This window comes from Myotis davidii, unplaced genomic scaffold (assembly GCF_000327345.1).
Source record: "Myotis davidii unplaced genomic scaffold, ASM32734v1 scaffold72, whole genome shotgun sequence".
Taxonomy (NCBI): domain Eukaryota; kingdom Metazoa; phylum Chordata; class Mammalia; order Chiroptera; family Vespertilionidae; genus Myotis; species Myotis davidii.
Genome location: NW_006284618.1, coordinates 3,163,688 through 3,183,996, shown reverse-complemented (window position 1 = coordinate 3,183,996; position 20,309 = coordinate 3,163,688). Strand labels below are relative to the sequence as shown.

Here is a 20,309-nt window from a genome sequence, read left to right as displayed (position 1 = left end):
CAGTGGGGGTGGGGGAGGTGAGGAGGGTGGAGAGGGGAGGTGTGCTGGGGCAGAGAGGGCCCTGGGCACATGGCTGCCACCCAACTGGCCACCACCATGGGGAGGCCCCACCCCTCTCGGCCTGGCAGCTCCTTGCGAGGGGTCGGGCTGCAAATACAGATCCAGCTTGGATTATTCGGCATCACAGGAGAATGCGAAAGCCGACTTCTCTGCTTTCTCTGTAAAGCTTAAAAAAATAAAAAAGGGACCCTCAGTGCCTAGAATAACTGGTTTCTGAGAAACACTTTGTAGGCACCAGCTTATATTGACGGTGGAAGTCTCGTTTGCTCAGCTCTGGAAAGCAATCTGGAAATGTGTTCGGGGAGAGAGCAACCAAAGGACTTTTATGCATGCATATTATCATAACCAATGGACACAGACACGGTGGGGGCTTGCCCAGGGTGGAAATGGCTCCGGGGGGGGGCGGTCAGTCAATTGGGGAAAAAGGAGACATATGTAAAGCTTTAGACAATAAAAATAAAATTTAAAAAAGAAAAGACAGTATGATCTAAAATATAAATAAATAAAAATTCCATAATACCTGTTAGCAATAAATTGAGCTATCATTCTCAAAGGACAATAAAATTAATTGTGCAGTGAAAAAAATCTTAATACAGTTCACAACTTTTAACCTGGCATTTCCCTTCCACGGTCAGGCATCTCGCTAGCACCTCTGCTCACCCGTCTGCACAGGCTTGGCCAGAAAGACGACGATGCCGCAGGAAGCGTGATGCAAACGATAAATGCCGCAGGTCCGAGCTGCCCACGGAGCCAGCCAGGCGCAAGGGCACCCTGGGATGCCAGCCGGCCCCACCCCCACCCCCAGAGCCTCTTGAGCTGACTCTTGGAAGAGGAGCAGGCACTCAATAAATTGTGCCAAAGGATAAATAATTAGCATAACTCACTTTCCCCAGAGGACAGCAGAGAATCCCTGAGTTGGGTAAATAGCAGTGAGATAAGAGGGGTCCAGCCAGAGAGAAAATCAGAAAACTGCTAAGCCAGCTAAGAGATACGCCAGAGATGCTGTCCCATAAGGATTACTTATAAAAATCAATGTTTTAAGCAAAACAGCGATTAACCCTGTGCTTCCCTCGGCAGCGAGCTCCGCGCTGGGCCTGCGCTGCCCTTTTGTTTATCATCACCGTCTACCTCCTCCAGGGCCAAACTTGCAAAGAGCTGTGTCGGCACATTTTGTCCCGAGGAACCTCCTGACAGCCATGCGTACCTGTTTGCTGCCAAAGACAACAATCCAGGGAGGGTTAAGGAACTTCAGGCAGGTCCGGGGACCATGCCAGCACCAGGCAGGCCCGGGGACCATGCCAGCACCAGGCAGGCCTGGGGACCATGCCAGCACCAGGACGCTGTGTCTGACCCCAGGCCCTGCAGGTGGGCCCCTCCCCTCTGAGACACCTGGCCACCCAGGCGACTGGGGGACTCGCCTTGGCACCCACCTGAGCCCTATGCACGGAGCCTCTGCCAGTGGCTGGCACGCTCACTTACTGAAACCTCCACTGGCCTCAGCAACACGAAGGGGGCGGGGATGGGGGCGGGGCAGCGGGCTCTTATAAGACCTTGGCCAGAGAGAGGTCACATTTGAATTCAATGTGCTCACAGAATGGGCACTGAGTACATTTCTTTGAAATGCTTATTTAAACTCCTGGTTGAGCGGTTTCTCTAAAATGCACTCACAGAGAAATTGTTGAGAGCTCCACAGATAAACTTACCTTCTCATGCTACCCTGTTCCCCCAGGAGAGATTGGCCACGTGTGGCTACTGAGCCCTGACCTGTGGCTCATGGCACCGGGATGTGCTCCGGGTGTAACACACACTGGGTTTCAAGAACAAAACCAAAGAAAGGGTAAGTGTCTCATTGATAATTTTATATTGATGACATGGTGAAGTGATAATGGTCTGGATATTGGGCTAAATAAATGACTAAAATGGATTTCACCTGTTTTGTTATGTCTTTTTTAAAAATATTTTTTTTTTGATTTCAGAAAGGAAGGGGGAGAGAGAGAGAGAGAGAAACATCAATGATGAGAGAGAATCATTGATCGGCTGCCTCCTGCACGCCCCACACTGGGACTACACCCCGCAACCTGGGCATGTGCCCTGACTGGGAACCAAACCGTGACCTCCTGGTTTATAGGTCAATGCTCAACCACTGAGCCACGCAGCCTGGCTTGTTATACCTTTTGAAATATGAGTACCAGGACATTTTAAATTCTACATGTGGTTCACGTCGTATCTGCTCTAGAGACTGCTGCTTTCCAACATCTGGAAACTTCCAATGAGATGAAAGTGAGGCGATAGCCCTAATTTCCCAAGTCCGCTTTTATGGAATTCCGACATCTTCTTTGTCATTTCCCGGCCCCATCTCGGCACTAGTATAAAGAATCTGTATCACATCTGTGACTTAGAACTGTCACCTTGCGTGGAATTGATTCATGACGTTGTGGAATGTCACCCTTAAATTCAAGGGGAGGGGGGGAAGATCACCAGCCATAAATTCCTCATTTTTTAAAATGATGTAAGTTGTGTTGGTAAACACAACCCTCATTTAAGTTTTTCCTTATCTAGGCAGTCTCTCAATTTTAGGTGATGCCTGAATAATTTACCACTGGGTCTGGAGACACAACCGATTTTCATACAAATGGCGCCTTGAGGTACGTGTGATACAGACAAAATACAAGGCATCACCGGGGAGCTGCTCACCCGGTTCTTCTGGGGGGGCAGCCGCCTCCCTCCTGTCCGGAGCGGCGTCTTGTGGGGATTATCCATGAGAGCAGTGGGTACCGCCAGCACGGAAGTTGCCACTGATGTGATGCACTCAAGTGCCCACAGCTAGCACACAGCTGGCGAGTGGCAGGGCCGTTTGGAACCCGGGCAGACTGGCATCAGAATCCTTCTCTCACAGCAGAATTTTAAGCCACTTGCTGGGGGAGGCTGAGTGAGCGTTTTCCATGCTCCGGTGTTTTCTGACTTCTCCCAGATGGCCTGATGTCCGGCGCCTCTGGGATCCCTCGTAGTTTTCTCTGGAACCGGAATTAAGCGCCGACATATCCACAGACCACAGGGCAGAGCCCAGGCTGACCCCCACCAGCCTGAAAGGCCCCAGGGGCCTCCGGCAGCTCTGAGACTCAGACACAGCTGCATCTTCTGCTAAGACGGCTGCTTTTCCATCGCAGACAAGCAGTGTGTCTCCCCCAACGCGCTAAGCAATGCTGGGGGTCCCCAAAGACTTCTCTGTGCAGCCTATGACTCCAGATCTCTGGGTACCAGGCGCCCCGTTTGAGGGCGACGTCACAGGATGGGTTCCGGGGAGCCGACTGGTTCCGGACCAGGACTGGCTGGCTTCGGTGACACTTGACTTCTGACTCTGTCCGCATCACCAGCACCCGGACACCCAGTCTTCGGTGGGGACAGACCACTGCACTTGGGATGGGCGCTCTGTGGAGACGCTTGCTGTCTGGGAAGCTGCGTGCTGCCACCCCTGCTGGAACCCATGGAGCCACAGGGCATGTTTGCAAGGATGCAGTGAGAGACCTCTTCCCAGGCTCTTCCGGACGCTGATCCTTCAAGGACGCTGCCCTTGACCTGATGCGTGGTTAAAGACACACCCACATCAACCGCGCAAGGCGGGGCCCTTGTGGGACAGGCCGGCTCCATTATCTCCTCGGTGGGTGTCTCAGGTGGATGAGCCCCAGCAGCAGGTAACTCCCTCATTTTCAATGGCATGAGGAAGAGAGAAGCCCTTCCATGTATCCTATGGCTTCTGTCTGACTATAAAAGTAATACCTGCACGTTAAAAATGGAAAACAAACCCTGGTTTGCACTTGGGATGGGCGCTCTGTGGAGACGCTTGACTGAAGGGTCCCAGGTTCCATTCTGGTCAAGGGCACATACCTCGGTTGCAGGTTTGATCCCTGGCCCTGGCTGGGGTGCATGCAGGAGGCAGCCGATCCATGTGTCTCTCTCACATCGATGTTTCTCTCTGTGTGTCTCTCCCCCTGCCTTCCACTCTGTCTAAAAGTCAATGGGAAAATATCCTCTGTGTGAGGATTAACAACAACAACAACAGCAAAGGAAATAAAAGACATTATAGAGTTGGAAATAAAAGTACCCCTCACCCCGGCATACAGCAGCCAGAAATAGCCACGGTTAACATCTTGATGTGTCTCCTCTGTGTGTTGTCAGTGTGCGCATGAGTGTGAGCGTGTGCTGGTGCTCCAAGAATTCGGATCATCCGGTTCAAACGGTTTGTCCCCTGCTTTTAAACACTTACTAAAATAAAATAAAAGCATTTGCTTTTGTCTAAATTATCTTCCAAATGCGATTTTATTAAAAGTTGGAGGTATTTTAAATCGTGATGTTTCACAATTCGCTTGGCAATTACCAAGTCAAGGACATTGAAGATTTAATTTTCCTCTTGGGATTATAAGTTGTCACGTGCTCTTTCTGTAACCGGCCATATACATAGATTCACGGAGTGAAATGATATTAACATCTTAAAGGACCTGAAAGTCCAATCGCATGACTCAAAGCACACCACTTCTAATAGTTGTGGAAGAATGGACACAGTTCTCTACTGCAAACACTGAGTAGAGGCAAGGTTTTTGAAAACCTGTGCCAATTTAATAGGAAAATGTTATATTTGCAGGTTTAAATTTGCATTTCCTGAATTACCTGTGAGTAAACCACATCTTGCATAATAATCAGAATTACAAATAATAGTTTATAATAGGGCTGTGAGTCATCTCTTTGTGTCTATTTTTTTGTTATGGTATTAGAACATTGTCCTCCATAACAATTCTTTTAAAACTTATTACGTTAATCTATATGTAGATTAGTACATCAGTACCACATTTTAAAAACTGATGTAACTTTAGAATAAGTTAAATCCCTCTTACAGATTTTTAAAAATATATATACAGGGTGTCCCAAAAAAATGTACACACTTTAACAGCTGACAGCTCAATTTTGAAAATTAAATGTGTTTTAGTAAATATTTCCTTTCTAATTATTCAGAGTGTGTGTATACATTTTGGGGGGCACCCTATATTTGTTCATCTCAGGTGTATATTCCATGATCAAGATTTTTAAATTTTTTCAAGAAGTAATATAATTACCATTGTACTACATCCATAACTTAATTTGAAAATCATTGATATCTCACAATGTTCCATTTTTCCTACCCAAGTCCATAGTGAGTCTCTCCAGTTGAAAATAATTCCACAAATTCTTAGTTTCTTTGCTTAAGGTTCATACATAAGTGAAGGTTATGAGCCATTTATCTACATGCCCTGACAGTTGTGTCCAGGTACTTTATGATTGTCCGTCCCATATGAGGACGGTATCCTCCCCATTGCAACATCTCAGTAACTGTTATCACACAGAAAATCTGCTGTCTTTTGTACGTTTGTATTTTATCATCCATTTTGCCAAACTGTTCTGTAAGTTCTGAGAGTTATAAAGTTGAATGTCATGAGTTTTCAAAATATAAAAGTTATAAACTTCAAGTGGCATTTCCTATTTGTCTTTCATTTCCTATTGCATGGGCCAAAAATGATCAAAGTAAAAGATAAATAGTGAGTGATTATCATGGAAACACCAATGATGTTTGCCATGTAATGTAGCAGAGTTTGGATACATTTTATGTATCATGTTGAGGGATTACACTTTGGTCTTTAGTTTTCTGATTTTCCTAAATGGCTATTGCATTTTATCACGTCATATATCTTCCTATCCTATCTAATAAAAGGCTAATATGCAAACTGACCGAACGGCAGAACGAGGGTTGCTGTGATGCACACTGACCACCAGGGAGCAGACATTCAATGCAGGAGCTGCCCCTGGTGGTCAATACGCTCCCACGGGGGGAGCACTGCTCAGCCAGAAGCCGGGCTCACATCTGGCGTGGGGAGCACCACTCAGCCAGAAGCCGGGCTCACGTCTGGCGTGAGCAGCGGTGGTGGTGGGAGCTTCTCCCGCCTCTGTGACAGCGCTAAGGATGTCTGACTAACAGGAGCAGGCCTAAGCCGTCAGTCAGACAACCTGCAAGGGCTCCTGGACTGTGAGAGGGCGCAGGCTGGGTTGAGGGACCCCCCCCCCCACACACACACACACACACACAGTGCATGAATTTCGTGCACTGGGCCTCTAGTAGCCTAATGAAAGAACATATTTTTTCTTATTAAACCCACATATATGATGTCATTGCGATGCTTTTCTTATTTTTATACAATTTTTGCAATGCTCCACTGAGCCCTGGCAGGTGTTATCGTTACCAGACTTACATTTTCAATAATACTTTTAGGATTGTTACAGCTCCCCTTACAACTGAAATCTGACCATATAATTTACTAGTTTCTGTTTGTTTTCTATTTTCTAAAAACATTGGTAAAATGGGTCAATGATTTCTATAATCTATATTAGCATGTCACCATTTTCTATGTTCTGAACAAACTACTGTTATTAAAGGGTTCTCCTTGGAGTTTGGGAGACTTTACTGGGGAAGCTTGAGAAGGGTCAGGCTCAGAGGGGACTCGGGCTATGGGGCAGGGGAGAAGGAGGTCTCCTAGCAGAAGTCTGGTCAGAGGAGGCAGGAGTCCTGTGGGCATTTATGTAGGTGTCCATCTTGATCCAAGTTGAGCACCTCCCAGGAAATAGCTAACCTAATCATTTAAAAATGACTAATATTGAGAGAAGATGTCTCCAGGTAATGTATTTCTGTTTTTATAACCATCAGTGAGGACAGCATTTTTAATCAATTGAATTTGTTTTTGCGTTTAAAACTATAAATGTTTGCCTTTATTCTTATCATTTGCTTCCATGGGTTTTCCTTAGTTTTCTCTAACCTTCTATTGCCTTGATTTGAAAGTGAATTTACGCTGGTCCCCACACTCCCATAGTTCACACCATCATCATCATCATTTCGAGCTCTGGATTCGCTCAGTAGTACCACTGCCCACAACTCACCACTCCTAACAGGCACACGTCATGTTTGCTTCTGACATAAAAGGTCTAGTTTTCTCATCTTGACTTGTTCCGTTCCTTTATTTCCGGTAGTCTTGTAACTTCAAGGCTGCTGGGTGTCTCTTTAGGGTTCATCTTTAATTTTCACTTTCACTGCACCGTGGCAGGCAGGTGAGATCCCCACTATCACTCTGTCATTTTTGTGAAGTGTGCTTCATGGCGTTATTTTTTCTCTCTTTGCTGTTATGGAAACTTCCAGCAATAATGCAGTGGAGAACAGCACCATGAGCCCCACGATCGCGTCACCACCATCCACGGTCACCAGCTGGCCGTGGGCATGCTTCCTCATTACACGCATGTCCCCCAGCCACACGCCTGGATTCAAGCACACGCAGCGTGGATTGAGCTTATCCTCACGTGGCAGTAGTTGACTCTAAAGTATAAGAGTTCTTTTAAAAATGGTAAGCACAGAACACCTGTCACACCTACAGATTGATAAGATTAACATAATTCCTTAATATTATTCACGACATAGTCAGTGTCTGGATTTCCCCAGCTGTCTTCCCATCTTTTTCTTTCAAACCAGGGTCAGATAAACTTCACACATAGCACTGGGTATGTCTCTTAAGTCTCTTTAAAAAAGCAAATGTTGGGTGCACTCGCGTAAAATTTGCATTCAGCTACTCTTTTCAGGTGCACAGTTCTCCAAATTTCAGTAAACACAAGCATTCATGTAACCACCACAGTCAGATACCTGTCCACAACCCCTAACCCTCTCCCCACGAGCCCCCCCATCATCAATACCTTCCCAAACCCTAACCCTGGAAACCATTGATCTGTGTCTGGTCTTACGTCATGAAAAGGGCATCACGTATGACACGGATGTTTGCTTCTGGATCGTTTCACCTAGCATCACGGCTTCGGCCTCCAACCACCGGCTGCTTGTACCAGAAGCCGTGCCTCGGTATCTCTGTCATCGTCCATCACTCACCAAGTGACGGACATTCACATTGTTCCCGGGTCTTGTTGCTTACAGACAAAGCCTCTGGGTGGGCATATCTGTTCTTCTTGGGTGACTGTGTAGGCATGAGATTACTGGGTATCGGATGTGGGTGTGCCTGTGAGAGATGCCCACACTCACCCCAAAGTGACTGCCTTCCCACCAGCAGGTTCTGAAAGGGCCGGCCGCTCCCTGCGTGCTGAAGTTGCAGCCCCTCTGAGAGGTGTGTGGGCCTCACGGCGGACTCAGCGTGCCTGGCCCTGATGAGGGCAGCAAGCATCTTTGTGCTCATTTGCCGTCCACACGTCCTTGTTGGCGACGCGTCTGGTAACACATTTTGCCCATTTTGTTGGGTTGTTTATTTTCTTGTTCTTGGGAGAGTTCTTTGTGTATTCTGGATATCAATGATTTATTAGGTATATGCTTTGCAAGTATTTTCTCTTAGTGTTTGGCTTTTCTTTCCATTCGATTCAAGTACTTTCAAAGAGCGACAGCGTTTCATATGGATGAAATCTAGTCCATCCGTGAGTTTTCTTTTATGGCTCATGCTTTTGGTGTCTTATCTCAGAAACCTTTGCCTAATTCAAGATCACAAATCTCTCTTTTATGTGTGTGGGTTGTTTTCTTTTTTCCCCCAGAAATTCTAGGGCTTGGGGTTTTATAATCACACCTATCATCTTCTGTGAGTTAATTTTTGTATATGATACAAGGTATTGGTCAAGGTTGTTTTTTGTTTTAAAGACCAGTCCCCAAACCATTGATGGAAAGTCCAGCTTTTCTCTATTGAATCGCCCTTATGCCTTTGTCAAAAATCAATTGACCACGTATGTGTGTGCCTATTTCTGGAAGGTCTATTACTATTCCTATTGATCTCTGGTCTTATCCTTTTGCCAATTCCACAAGGCCCAGCGCATTCTTATAGCTCTATCACAAGCATTCAAATCATTTATTTATGCTTCCTCCATGTTAGTTTTCTTTCTCAAAACTGTTGTGGCTACTCTACTTCCTGTGGCTTCCTATACCAATTATAGAGTGAGCTTGCAAGCCACTAAGAAACTGGGGCTTTATTTAGGATTCCATGGAACGTATAGGTCAACCTGGAAGGAATTGACATCTTAATGTTATTGAGGCTTTCAGCCCATTAACACAAAATATTAATATTAATAAAATTTTAATAATAAATTAATAAAATGTATTATTAATAAAATAGTAATGTCTGATTTCTCTAATCAATGTTTTCTAGTTTTCTGGGTACCTATTTTGTTAGCTTTATCTGTAAACATTTCATGTTTTGGGTGCTTTAATGTACTGCTATTTTATTTTCATTTCCAATTGTTCATCAGCAGCAATACAGGACTGCAATTGAATTTTCACATTGACCTTGTATCCTGCAACCTTGATAAACAACCTGTTGGCACTAGCCGCTCTCAGTAGACTCTTAGGGGTGGTCTACATGCCTCGTTTTGTCTGCACATAGAGACAGTTTCGTTTCTTTCTCCCCAATCTGTATGCATGCTCCTCATTCTTCTTTTTTTTTTTTCTTGTTCCTTATTGCAATGGGTAGGCCTTCCAGTACAGGCTTGCATGGGAGTGCTGCGAGCACAAATCCTCGTCCTGTTCTCCATCTCAGAAAACAACAGGCATTCGGGATGAAACATGACTGCAGCTATGGGTCTTTCACACATGTTCTTTGTCAGTCTGATGACGTCCCCTTTAATACTGAGTTGAATTAGAGGTTTGTTTTGTTTTTTTAAAACATCTGAATAGATTTTGAGTTTGACAAATGTATTTTCCGCATCTGTTGAAACGATCCTGCTGTTTTTCTTCTTCATTGTTTCTGTCAAGTAAATGACATTGATTTTCTAGTGCTGGGCCAGCACCACATTCCCAGAAAAAGCCCCGCTGGCCCACGGTGTGCTGTGAGTTGTGTACATTACTAATATTATGTTGAGGATTTTTTTGCAGTTATGTTGATGAAGCATTTTGGCCTATAATTGTCTTTTTGGTAATATCTATTTGGTTTTCGTATCAGAGGGATGCTGACCTAAAAAAAATAATAACTTGCGAAATGTTATTCCTGCTTTTATTTTCTGAAGCAGTTTATTTAAACTTGGTCTTCTTTCCTCCTTAAACATTGTGTAGGCTGCAGTGGGGCTGTCAGGGCCTGGTGTTCGCTGCTGGAAGGACAGAACTGGCTCAGTGCTTTTGTGCTATCCGTGCTTTCTGTTTCTTCTTGAGTAAGCACAGGTAGGGGTGACTTACAAAGAATTCGCCTGTTTCTTCCAGGCTGTTAAAGTCATTGTCATGGAGTACTCTATATGGTTTTCCTATTAAATTTCTAGTACTAAAATCTATAGTGATGCCTTTTGCTCATCATGACTTCAGCAGTCTGTGTTGTCTCTCTTTTTTCTTATACTCTGTAGCCAGGGGGGGTTGACTTATTGATCATTCATTAAAAAAAAACAAAACAGGCCGGAACCGGTTTGGCTCAGTGGATAGAGCGTCGGCCTGCGGACTGAAAGGTCCCAGGTTCGATTCCGGTCAAGGGCATGTACCTGGGTTGCGCGCACATCTCCGGCGGGAGATGCGCAGGAGGCAGCTGATCGATGTTTCTCTCTCATCGATGTTTCTAACTCTCTATCTCTCTCCCTTTCTCTCTGTAAAAAATCAATAAAATATATTTTAAAAAAAAACAGAACTTTTGGTGTCATTGATTTTCTCTCCATTTTTCTAGTTTTAGGCTCTTTGATTCCTGCTCTTATCTTCACTATTTCCTCCCTTCAGCGTCTCACAGGTTAGCTCTCCCTTTTCTAGTTTCTTAAGATGGAAGCTTAGCTTGTTGATGTGAGGATTGTCTTGTTTTTTGGAGTGTTTGGGGTTTTGTTTGTTTTTGTGAGAGCGTTTGAGGTCTAGTCTCTGGGCAGCTTTGTTGTAGGTGATTCCGTCTTGTTGACTATAATCAAGGACCGTGCGTTAGTGTTCCAGAACGTATTCGTCTTCCAACAGCAAGTTTGTGCCTTTGACCAACATCTACCCACGTCCGCTTCTCCCAGCCCTGGCGACCACCAGTCTGGCCTCTGCTTTTTTAGATTCCACATATAAGTGAGATCTCCCAGTATTAGTCTTTCTGTGCCTGGCTTTTCTCAGTTAGTATTACGCCCTCACATCCATCCATGTTGTCCCAAAGGGTAGGATTTCTTCCTATCTCATGGCTGAATAATATCCAATTGTATTACATATACTATATCTTCTTTATCCGTTCATTTATAGATGGATACTTATGTTGTCTCCCACAGCTTGGCTACTGTGAACAATGCTGTAATGAACATGGAAACGCAGGTACCTCTTCGACATCCTGCTTTCATTTCCTTGCTATACATGCCCAGAAGTGGTATCACTGAATCATATGGTGGTTCTATTGTTAATTTTTTAGATTTCTATGCTGTTTTCCATAATAACTGAACCAATGCACCTCCCAGCCGTCATGCCCAGGGGTTCCCTTTTCTCCACATCCTCACCAACTTCTTGTTATCACTTACCTTTTTTATAATAGTTATCCAAGCATGTGTGACGTGATATCTCATTGTGGCTTTGATTTGCATTGCCTTGATGACTAGTGATAATGGAGAATCTTTTCTTGTACCTGTTGGCCATCTGTATGTCTTCTTTGGGCAAATATCTGTTTTGTTTTTCTGCCCAATTTCTAATCAGATTGTTTGTTTGAGGGGGTTGTTATTGAGTTGTAGGAGTCCTTTATATTTTTGAACTAGAGACCCGGTGCACAAAAATTCATGCACTTGGGGGAGGGGATCCCTCAGACCAGCCTGCACCCTCTCGCAGACCAGGAGCCCGAGGGGGAGGTCCAACTGACAGCTTAGGCCCACACCTCTGTGGGAGGTGACCCACAGGATGATCCAGGGACAACCCCTTTGATCACCCCTCCACCACCACCAGTGGCCACCACCCCCCGATCGCTGTCCTCTCCCTCTGCCCGCTGGCACCCACCTTGGCTGGCCTGGCACCGCCCACTCACCAACTCCGGCCCCCACCACTTGGTCGTTCTGCTGTTCGGTCGATTTGCATATTAGTTTTTTTTATATAGGATAATAGCCTCTTATCAAATATATGATTTAAAAATATTTTCTCCAATTTCCTAGGTTGCTTTTCTTTTTTTTTTATTGTTTCCTTTGCTGTGCAGAAGATTTTTAATTTGATGCAGTCCCACGTGTTCGTTTTTGCTATTGTTGCCTATGTTTTTGGTGCCGTATCCAGGAATTGTTGCCAAGACCAGTGTCAAGGAGATTTTCTTTATGTTTTCTTCTAGCAGTTTGATGATTTCAGGTCTTATGATTAAGTCTTTCATTCAAGTTAATTTTTATAAGCGGTGTAAGATAGGGGTCTAATTTCATTTTTCTGCATGTGGTTATCCAGTTTTCCCAACATCATTATTAAAGAAACTATCCTTTCCTCATTAAGTGCTTTTGGCTCCCTTGTCAAATATTAGTTGACTGTGTATACAGGAATTTACTTCTGGGCTCTCTATATTCTTTTCCATTGGTCTATGTGTCTATTTTTATTCCAGTACCATGCTGTTTTGATTACTATAGCTTTGCATTATAGTTGGAATAAGGAAGTGTGATGCCTCTGGCTTAGTTACTTCTCAGAATTGCTTTGGCTCCTCAGGGTCATGTATGGTTCCATAAATATCTTAGGATTCTTGTTTCTATTTCTGTGAAAAATGCCACTGGAATTTTTACAGGAATTGCATTGAATCTATAGATAGCTTTGGGTAGAATGGACATTTTAATATTAATTCTTCTGACTCATGAGCACAGGATATTTTTCCATTTGTTTGTGTTTTCTTCCATTTCTTTTGTCAAAATCTTGTAGTTTTCATTGCTTGGATCTTTTCCTTCCTTGGTTAAATGTATTCCTGAGTATTTTCTTGTTCTTGATGCTATTGTGAATGGGTGTGGTTTCTTTATTTCTTTTTCAGGTATTTCATTGTTACTGTATAGAAACTCAACTGATTTCTGAACACTGATTCTGTATCCTGCAACTTTACTGAATTTGTTGACTAGTTCCAACTGTGTTTTGGTGTCGTCTCTAGGATTTTCTACATATAAGATCATGTCATCTGCAAATAGAGACAACTCCACTTCTTCCTTTCTGATTGGATGTCTTTCATTTTTGCCTGACTGAGTTACCTAGGACTTGCAGTACTATGCTGACTGGGAGTATTGAGCGTGGGCATTGTGTCTTGTCCTGATTTTAGGGGAAACGCTTTCAACCCTTCACCATTGAGTATGATGTCATCTGTGGGTTTGTCATCTATGGCCTTCATTATGTTGAGGTGTGTATGTTTCTTTCAGACCCAATTTGTTTTTTTAAATCATGAAAGGATGTTCCCCTTGAAAGAGGGTTCCCATCTTGGAAAACATCATGGTTCTGGTGGAGTCCGGGAAGCTCTCCCTCACCTTGGGTATTCCTGGTATCTGAGAACCTCTGTTGCCCTCTGGGGGGTGAGGCAATCCTATAGGGATACCCACCACATCTGGCTCATGTGGAGACATGCACATAAGGGCTGGTTTCCCTAGAAGTCTGTTCAGACTCTATGGATCTCAAACACACACACACACACACACACACACACACTAAAATTAACATGGGAAATCATGCCTTCAAGGCCAACAAGCCCCATGACTGTCAACCTTCCATTCATTCTAAAGTGACTTCTAGATTAATCTTTTTGTACGCACCATAAAAAACTATAAAATTAGGAAAACATATTTAATTGGTCTCTCGAAGCATTAAAAGAAAGATTTAGATGAATAGATCAACCAATGATGTTGTTACGTGTCAACCCAATTCTTTGAGGTATTAAAAATGGCTGTCCTTATGTTAAAAGGGGATGATCATTTGGAACTTGACTTGTCAAGGAAAGATATAAGTTGTAAATGCCTCCAAAACAAAAAGTGGATCCAACTGTTCTTTCATAAACTAATGGTAGTTTTCCTCATGGATAAAAGATATGTTTCTGTTTGTTTGTCTGTATGTGCCTACGTATGCATGTTGTAAATGTAAGGTAATTTTCAACTTCTGCTGCTATTGTTAAAATTAATGGGAAGGCCAGCACTGGTAAGAATTGGGTATTCTAAAATTATCAGAAATATAGAAACTAACTCAAACGCTTTTCAAGTTCACAACTTTAGATTGATTTTTACTAAATAAAAGCTATTTTAAATTTGTTGGTTCAAGAACAGACATGTCTTTTGAATCGTTAATAAAATATTTATATTTTACCCGAGTTTATAAAAATAAGTCTATGTCAGTAACTGACTCTGATGTCAATGGAATATGCTTCTAGAGGTTATAAAATATCTTCACAAATTTGCCAAGCTAAAGAATGCTAGTTGTTTACTTCTTAGTTTTCATTGGACATTGAGATTTTAAGGGTTAAAATCTCAATATATGTAGGAATAACTTTGCAGCCAGAAGAGCCCCTGGAATACCTCCAAGTTTTGTTTTTTATGTTAAATTACATGGAAATCATAGTACAACAAGTGATAGAAAACTACCAGGGTATGTTGTACGGGTGAATAATGGTTGTCAATTAAATGAATAGTCAGGATTATTGGAAACCCAAAATAGCTGCTTGGTCCTTCCCAGGCTCGTTGGCAAACCCCATTTTCTTTTAAGATGGACTTGGGTGAAGTAACTTATGAGTTGGCATTATTCAAAGGAGCCATCTTAGCTATTATCAAGGTTTGATAAAGTCACTTCAAGAAAATGTCAAATGGGTAGCCACTTCCTTTCACAGTGAACTCCCAGGAGACACAGACTTAGAGTTCACTGATTGCTACCTGGAGATGTTGTTTATTGGAAAGGACAAATATGAAAGACACTCTGCAACTTCATTGGAAGGGACTTATCAGGTGCCTAACTGTGAATGAATATCTAGCTTTGTCTCTGCTACCCGCCTCCGCCTACAACAGTCATCCGAGACTCCTTGAGGATGAGAAGCTGCCCACATCAGAGTTAGACAGCTGTCCCAAGACATCGACAAGGCCTGTATACCTACAGATTGATATTTAACACAGAAAACAATTGATTGTCTTTACCAGTTTGCTAAGAACATTAGTCCTAATAATAGTTATACTTGTTTTGGAGGTTTTTCATTATAGTTCAACTATTCCTGATGACTGAATATGTATAAAATAACTTAATACTCTCTTTCATGGCTTATATAAATGTCATACGAGGTACCAAATACAGGAAAAAAAATGAGACAGAAGACAAAACTCAAATCATGACAGTTCACAAGACAGAAATGATCCAATGGTCTTCAGAGTGAAAGCCATAGGACCCAAAAGCCTTCGGTTTACCTGCGCTTCCCTTTTGGGGAAAAGTGCAGCCTCACATAGCATTGCCCCATCCCCAATGGTCCACCATCTCAACAAGACAACATTAATACTGAGACTTCCTAGAACTGAGCCTGCCTAGCCCTGTGAGACCACCTTGTCCAACTTAAGGTTGGTCATCAATGCATCCTTCAGATTGATTTATAATCGAAAGGGGGAATTGTGAAAGATGAAGGGGTTCTACAGAAAGTATCCTCACACAGTGATCTGACTATAAACTCCTAACTGGGTAGGTCATGGTGGGTAGTAACACTGTAGGCCTCTAACTTCTTTTTTCTTTTTTATTAAATGTCTTGGGGTGACAGTGGTTAATAAAACCCTACAGGTTTCAAGTATACAACTCAATAACACATCATCTGCCCACTGCACTGTGCACTCATCACCCAAAGTCAAATCTCTTTCCGCCATCATTGATCTCCCTCTCTGCCCTCTTCTTCAGTGAAAGGTTTTAAGCCAGCCCTGTTCATTGTTCTTGTGCACCTACCTTAGGACACCTTCGAAATAACAAAAGTAATTACCACCCTCAAAAGAGTACATAATCTTATTAACTATTCTGTAATCCGATCCCCGCCTTGCTTTCTCTAATCTTCCCTGGGTTCCCTCCTTAATTTCAAATGCATAAAAGAAGGTGCAAAACAATTATCTCAGGAGTGTTTGAGATCTTGCTTCCCGGCAGTGTCATCCGTTTTGCTCAAATAAACTCTTATTAAAGATTCTCTACAGGTCTGGACGTTTCTGACATCGACAGCTTCTTCAACTAAAGAGATATTTAGTGTGTTCATAGTCTGAGTGTTCGAGGAAGAGGATTAAGGTACACGCAAAATGTCTATGATACTGAAGGATGAGCTGAGAGGTGGAAACTTTCCGCAAAGATTTTGCCTAACTAGTTTAACTAACTTACCTATTTTTAAACTTAATTTCTAATTATTTGGGTGACAGCTATTGCGGATGCGTTAGGAAACGAAAATATTTTTCTTACATATACCAAATGAGCCACCTGCAGCCACGAATCCTTGTGTTAACACACGCAGCCTAACCACCTTTCATCATCATTACATGAAATAGGAAACATAATCATCTCAGTGAAAAATGTTTATAAATGCACGTATGGATGTTGCTCATGCGGATTTTAATAACATGGTAATGCCTACTTACAAGGCAAGGAGAGAAGGCAAGTTTCAGTCAAGCATCATTAAGACCCATGAAAAAAAAACAAGTAATGGAATTGTTCTTTGTGACTTATTACTAAACAAGATCCATAGCAAATTAGAATACGTAAGGTAGGCAAACAGAGAAGCACACAGATCTATCTCCTCGACCATCCATTAGCCACAGGGCATGTCCTTATTACTAAATTTTAGAGACACCCATTGAGACAAGCGTGGTAGGTAGGAAATTACAGGAAGCTAATGTAATTCTGAAGTCATAAAATATTCCATAATGGAAGGTGTTGCAAGGTAATTTTGGCACGGGCAACATTTGCTTTTATAATATGATCGTATGTTAAGGTGATTTTAAAAATCAATTTAAAAATTCATAAGACGATTTTACTCTCCCGTTACTATATGGGTTTATTATACAATCTTTCATGCGGGGATTATTTCAAGGGAGTTTATTCCAAGACAAGTGTTCTTTCAGGTCACTAAGTCTCCAAAGACAGAACAAAACCTATCTTCCAAATAGACCATGCCCAACATCACCCGCAAGGGGAGGCCACAGAAACCTCGCATGTCCTGCAGACCAGGTAGCTTTGACGCGTGCACCTCACCCCACACAAGAAACATTTCGTAGTAAGTGTCCTGATCATTTGGTGCCCCTGTGAAGAGCGACCAGCAGAAGCTGTGGTCCAATTCCAAAAATATGGTCCTGGAAAATCCCTTCTGCCATCTCTTCATCTTAAATCAAATTCCATGCCCCCCAAACACAGTGAAGTTACCCCAAACTCCATTTCTTTGTCAAAAGGAATCGTACCAATGGAAAGAAATGATATGTTACTGAAAGAATTTAAGAGAATTGTTTCATTAAAATGACAAATGCAGTGTCCAGACCTAGAACTCACTCACTTGTGGCTAGAACAAAAAGGGGGGCGGGGAGCACACTGGCGCGGCTATTTGGACACCAACCTGGTATAGGCTGCGGTGCTAACACCACTGTGGGAAGGGGCCTGGAGGCAGGCGCTGGCCTGGACAGAGACACAGCTACTTGATTTGCCAACAAATGAGGCTTTTCATACCCATGGAACAATCTTGATTCCTCGGGATATATCCATGTTGAGTCCAGAGCAAAGGAATTATTTAAAAAGATCTGTCCAAAAAAGAAAGCAAGTGTAACATTTCAGACCATGCACATGAGAAAGACTAAAGGCGACTGTAAAATATTTGTCTTGTCTTACATTGATCAAATATTGGAGAGTCTATAAGTGAGGACTCTATAAAAGCATCCTTCTCCAACCTAAAGATCCACGGGGCTCCAATAACGATCACCATGAAGTTCTCATGGTCGGCGCTGGAATTCAACTATTGACTTGGTTAATTCAGCACAGCAGCCCGTTTACAGACTAAAGAACCGTCACAAGGAGGTCCGTGGTGTGGCATAGACAAGCCACCACATCATTTTTCTTCTCTTTTTTTAGTTTTCCAACAAAGTGCAATTAGTACATTTGAATTCAAACGCCAAAATAGACCACCAGAAGGAGGAATACTTAAAGCAATCATTGCAAGAAAAGCTCGCTTTTAAAATTTATACTTGAATTATATCATGTTTGAGGCCATCTGTTGACCCATTGTCACAGATTTGAAAACTGAACATTGTCAAGAGTAGATTCTGATTCACAATGGAAAATTCTATATTGTGCTATGGAATCCAAATATATCAAGCTAAAACAAAATACCATTCCCCCTCCTCCCCATCTGCTGGTGTTTAACAGACTGATCTTATTCTGAAAAGATTCCTCTTTAGACCTAGAAGGTCAGTCTAGTGCAATTAGCAAAGAGAAAACACACTGTTTTCTGTTGTTATGGAAATACCCAACGACTTCATAACTGAATCCCACTTATCCAATGAAACTATTTGCATTTTTACCTTACAATTGGGTATCCGTTTGTCTATCCAACCTTTCCCAACAGGAGGGGGGAGAGCAGGTGGGCAGACATGTGGGAAGATGGGCACCAGCTCCACAGTGGAAGAGGGGGACAGTCCTATTGATGGAGAAGGGCCACCGAATAGCCACTGAAACCCAAGAAGAGAGAAGGGAATGCTTGTTAGCTCGTTAGCTCGTATCCATCAACTCTAGTTTGTCCCATAAGCTACTGGGGCAGCTGCTTTCTCATTTTTTTAAAGGGAATTTTAAAATATATGTATTTAATTATGAGAAAAACCTCCTCTTTCCCCAGTTTTAAAAAAAAACACCCACACATTTTTAAAATGCATAAGGTTTCCCATCAGAACCATCACAAAGCATTACCCACACTGCACTCTTCAATACTGAGAAAGAACTTCTAAGCACAAAACCACGAGAACCCGGTAAGAAGTGGGTTTCTGCCTGAGATAGAAGGAACCACAATGGAAAGGGGAGATGTTGGGTATTCCCTGTATGACTCGTGAATTCTTTTCATAAGCAAGCAGAGAGCTGTATGTCAGGAGAGTCCTTTCAGCATAGCATTCTGTATGAATTATACTTACCTTTTTAAAAGACAAACACAAATAATATTTCCAAAATAAAACTCGTTTAGGGGTTAAGATTGAAAGTTGCCCACGGCTCACAAGTGCACACAGATTCCATAGGCAAAGGAGACGTAAGGGTAGCTCATCAATAACCGAAGATCCCAAAGCACAGAGTCAACGAGCGAACACCGAAAGGGGCAGGCCGCCTGGGAGACAGTCCCCCTCGTTAAAATAACTGAATCTCCACGAGCAGAGAACTGTGATATGGAATGCTTCCACATCGACTTCTTTTAAGATCAGAGAAGCATTTTTTAATTTTCCTGTTATGTGGAAATGTACTTCTGGTTCTAAATATTGTCACTGAACAGAAAACATGGAGCACAAAAACATTTAAAAGAAGAAGAATACGATTTTTTAAAATATATTTTTAAATTTACACCCCCCCAAAATGCAGTGTTCTATATAGGGGGGAGAAAAAATGTAGTTCCTGGGCATTCTATACCTCTAGTGGTAACACTCTGATATAGCAACCCCCTGAAAATGCCCAAAAAGCTACAACCGTTTATTCAATAAAACCCAATATGAACTGCATCGCACATCAAAATAGATATCTAGGACTGCATGTGTGATGTATCATTAGGTCTAAAGATCAGTGTGGGCGGAGTTTAACAACATCTTTAAGGAAAGCTCACAAGATAACATAGGAAAAAAATTAATTAAATGGTGGATTCTAACATACCGCTTATTTGAATATGCTAAGGAAGACTATCCTTGGAATGAAATGCGTTTTCCCCTGATTTAAATGCATCTGCATAGTTAGAGAGCAAACAATGGATCTTGCCAAAACCAGCCTGCCTTGCTGGGTTGCACCATTAATCAAAGGTACAGTCACTTTTCCCTTTTCATTCCAGGCTTTAAATGCCAAAGTATTCCAAAGTGCAGTATGGCACTAGCTAGCTAATGAGGCGGGCTCGGGGGGACCTCGTTTGGGGGTGGGGGGCGTCGGTTTATCACCGGTAACATTCCTCGGTATTAAAGGCAGGGTTTCCCTGCAGCTTCCATTGGTCTGAATTCTCTTCAGCATTGTCCTGAGTCTATTTTCACATAGAAGAAAAAAAAAACCCCAACCAGATCAGCATCAGAAATAGCTATTGATTCCCAGCCTGCTTTTCAAGTCTGGCAGAGACTGTAAAAGTATTAACTTCTCTGCG

General features: G+C 42.7%; 1 protein-coding gene across 1 annotated transcript in view; it reads right to left on the bottom strand.

Moving 5' to 3' along the window:
- The window catches only part of TCERG1L (transcription elongation regulator 1 like), a gene marked incomplete at its 3' end in the record, with an annotated part of 106,450 nt that overhangs the window by 68,808 nt on the left and 17,333 nt on the right, over positions 1 to 20,309 (bottom strand). The window contains exons 2-3 of the mRNA XM_006754976.1: positions 18,517 to 18,663; positions 17,559 to 17,739 (exon numbers count right to left, since the gene is read on the bottom strand). Coding sequence (XP_006755039.1) covers positions 17,559 to 17,739; positions 18,517 to 18,663 — 328 coding nt within the window. The remainder of the gene's footprint in view (positions 1 to 17,558; positions 17,740 to 18,516; positions 18,664 to 20,309) is intronic.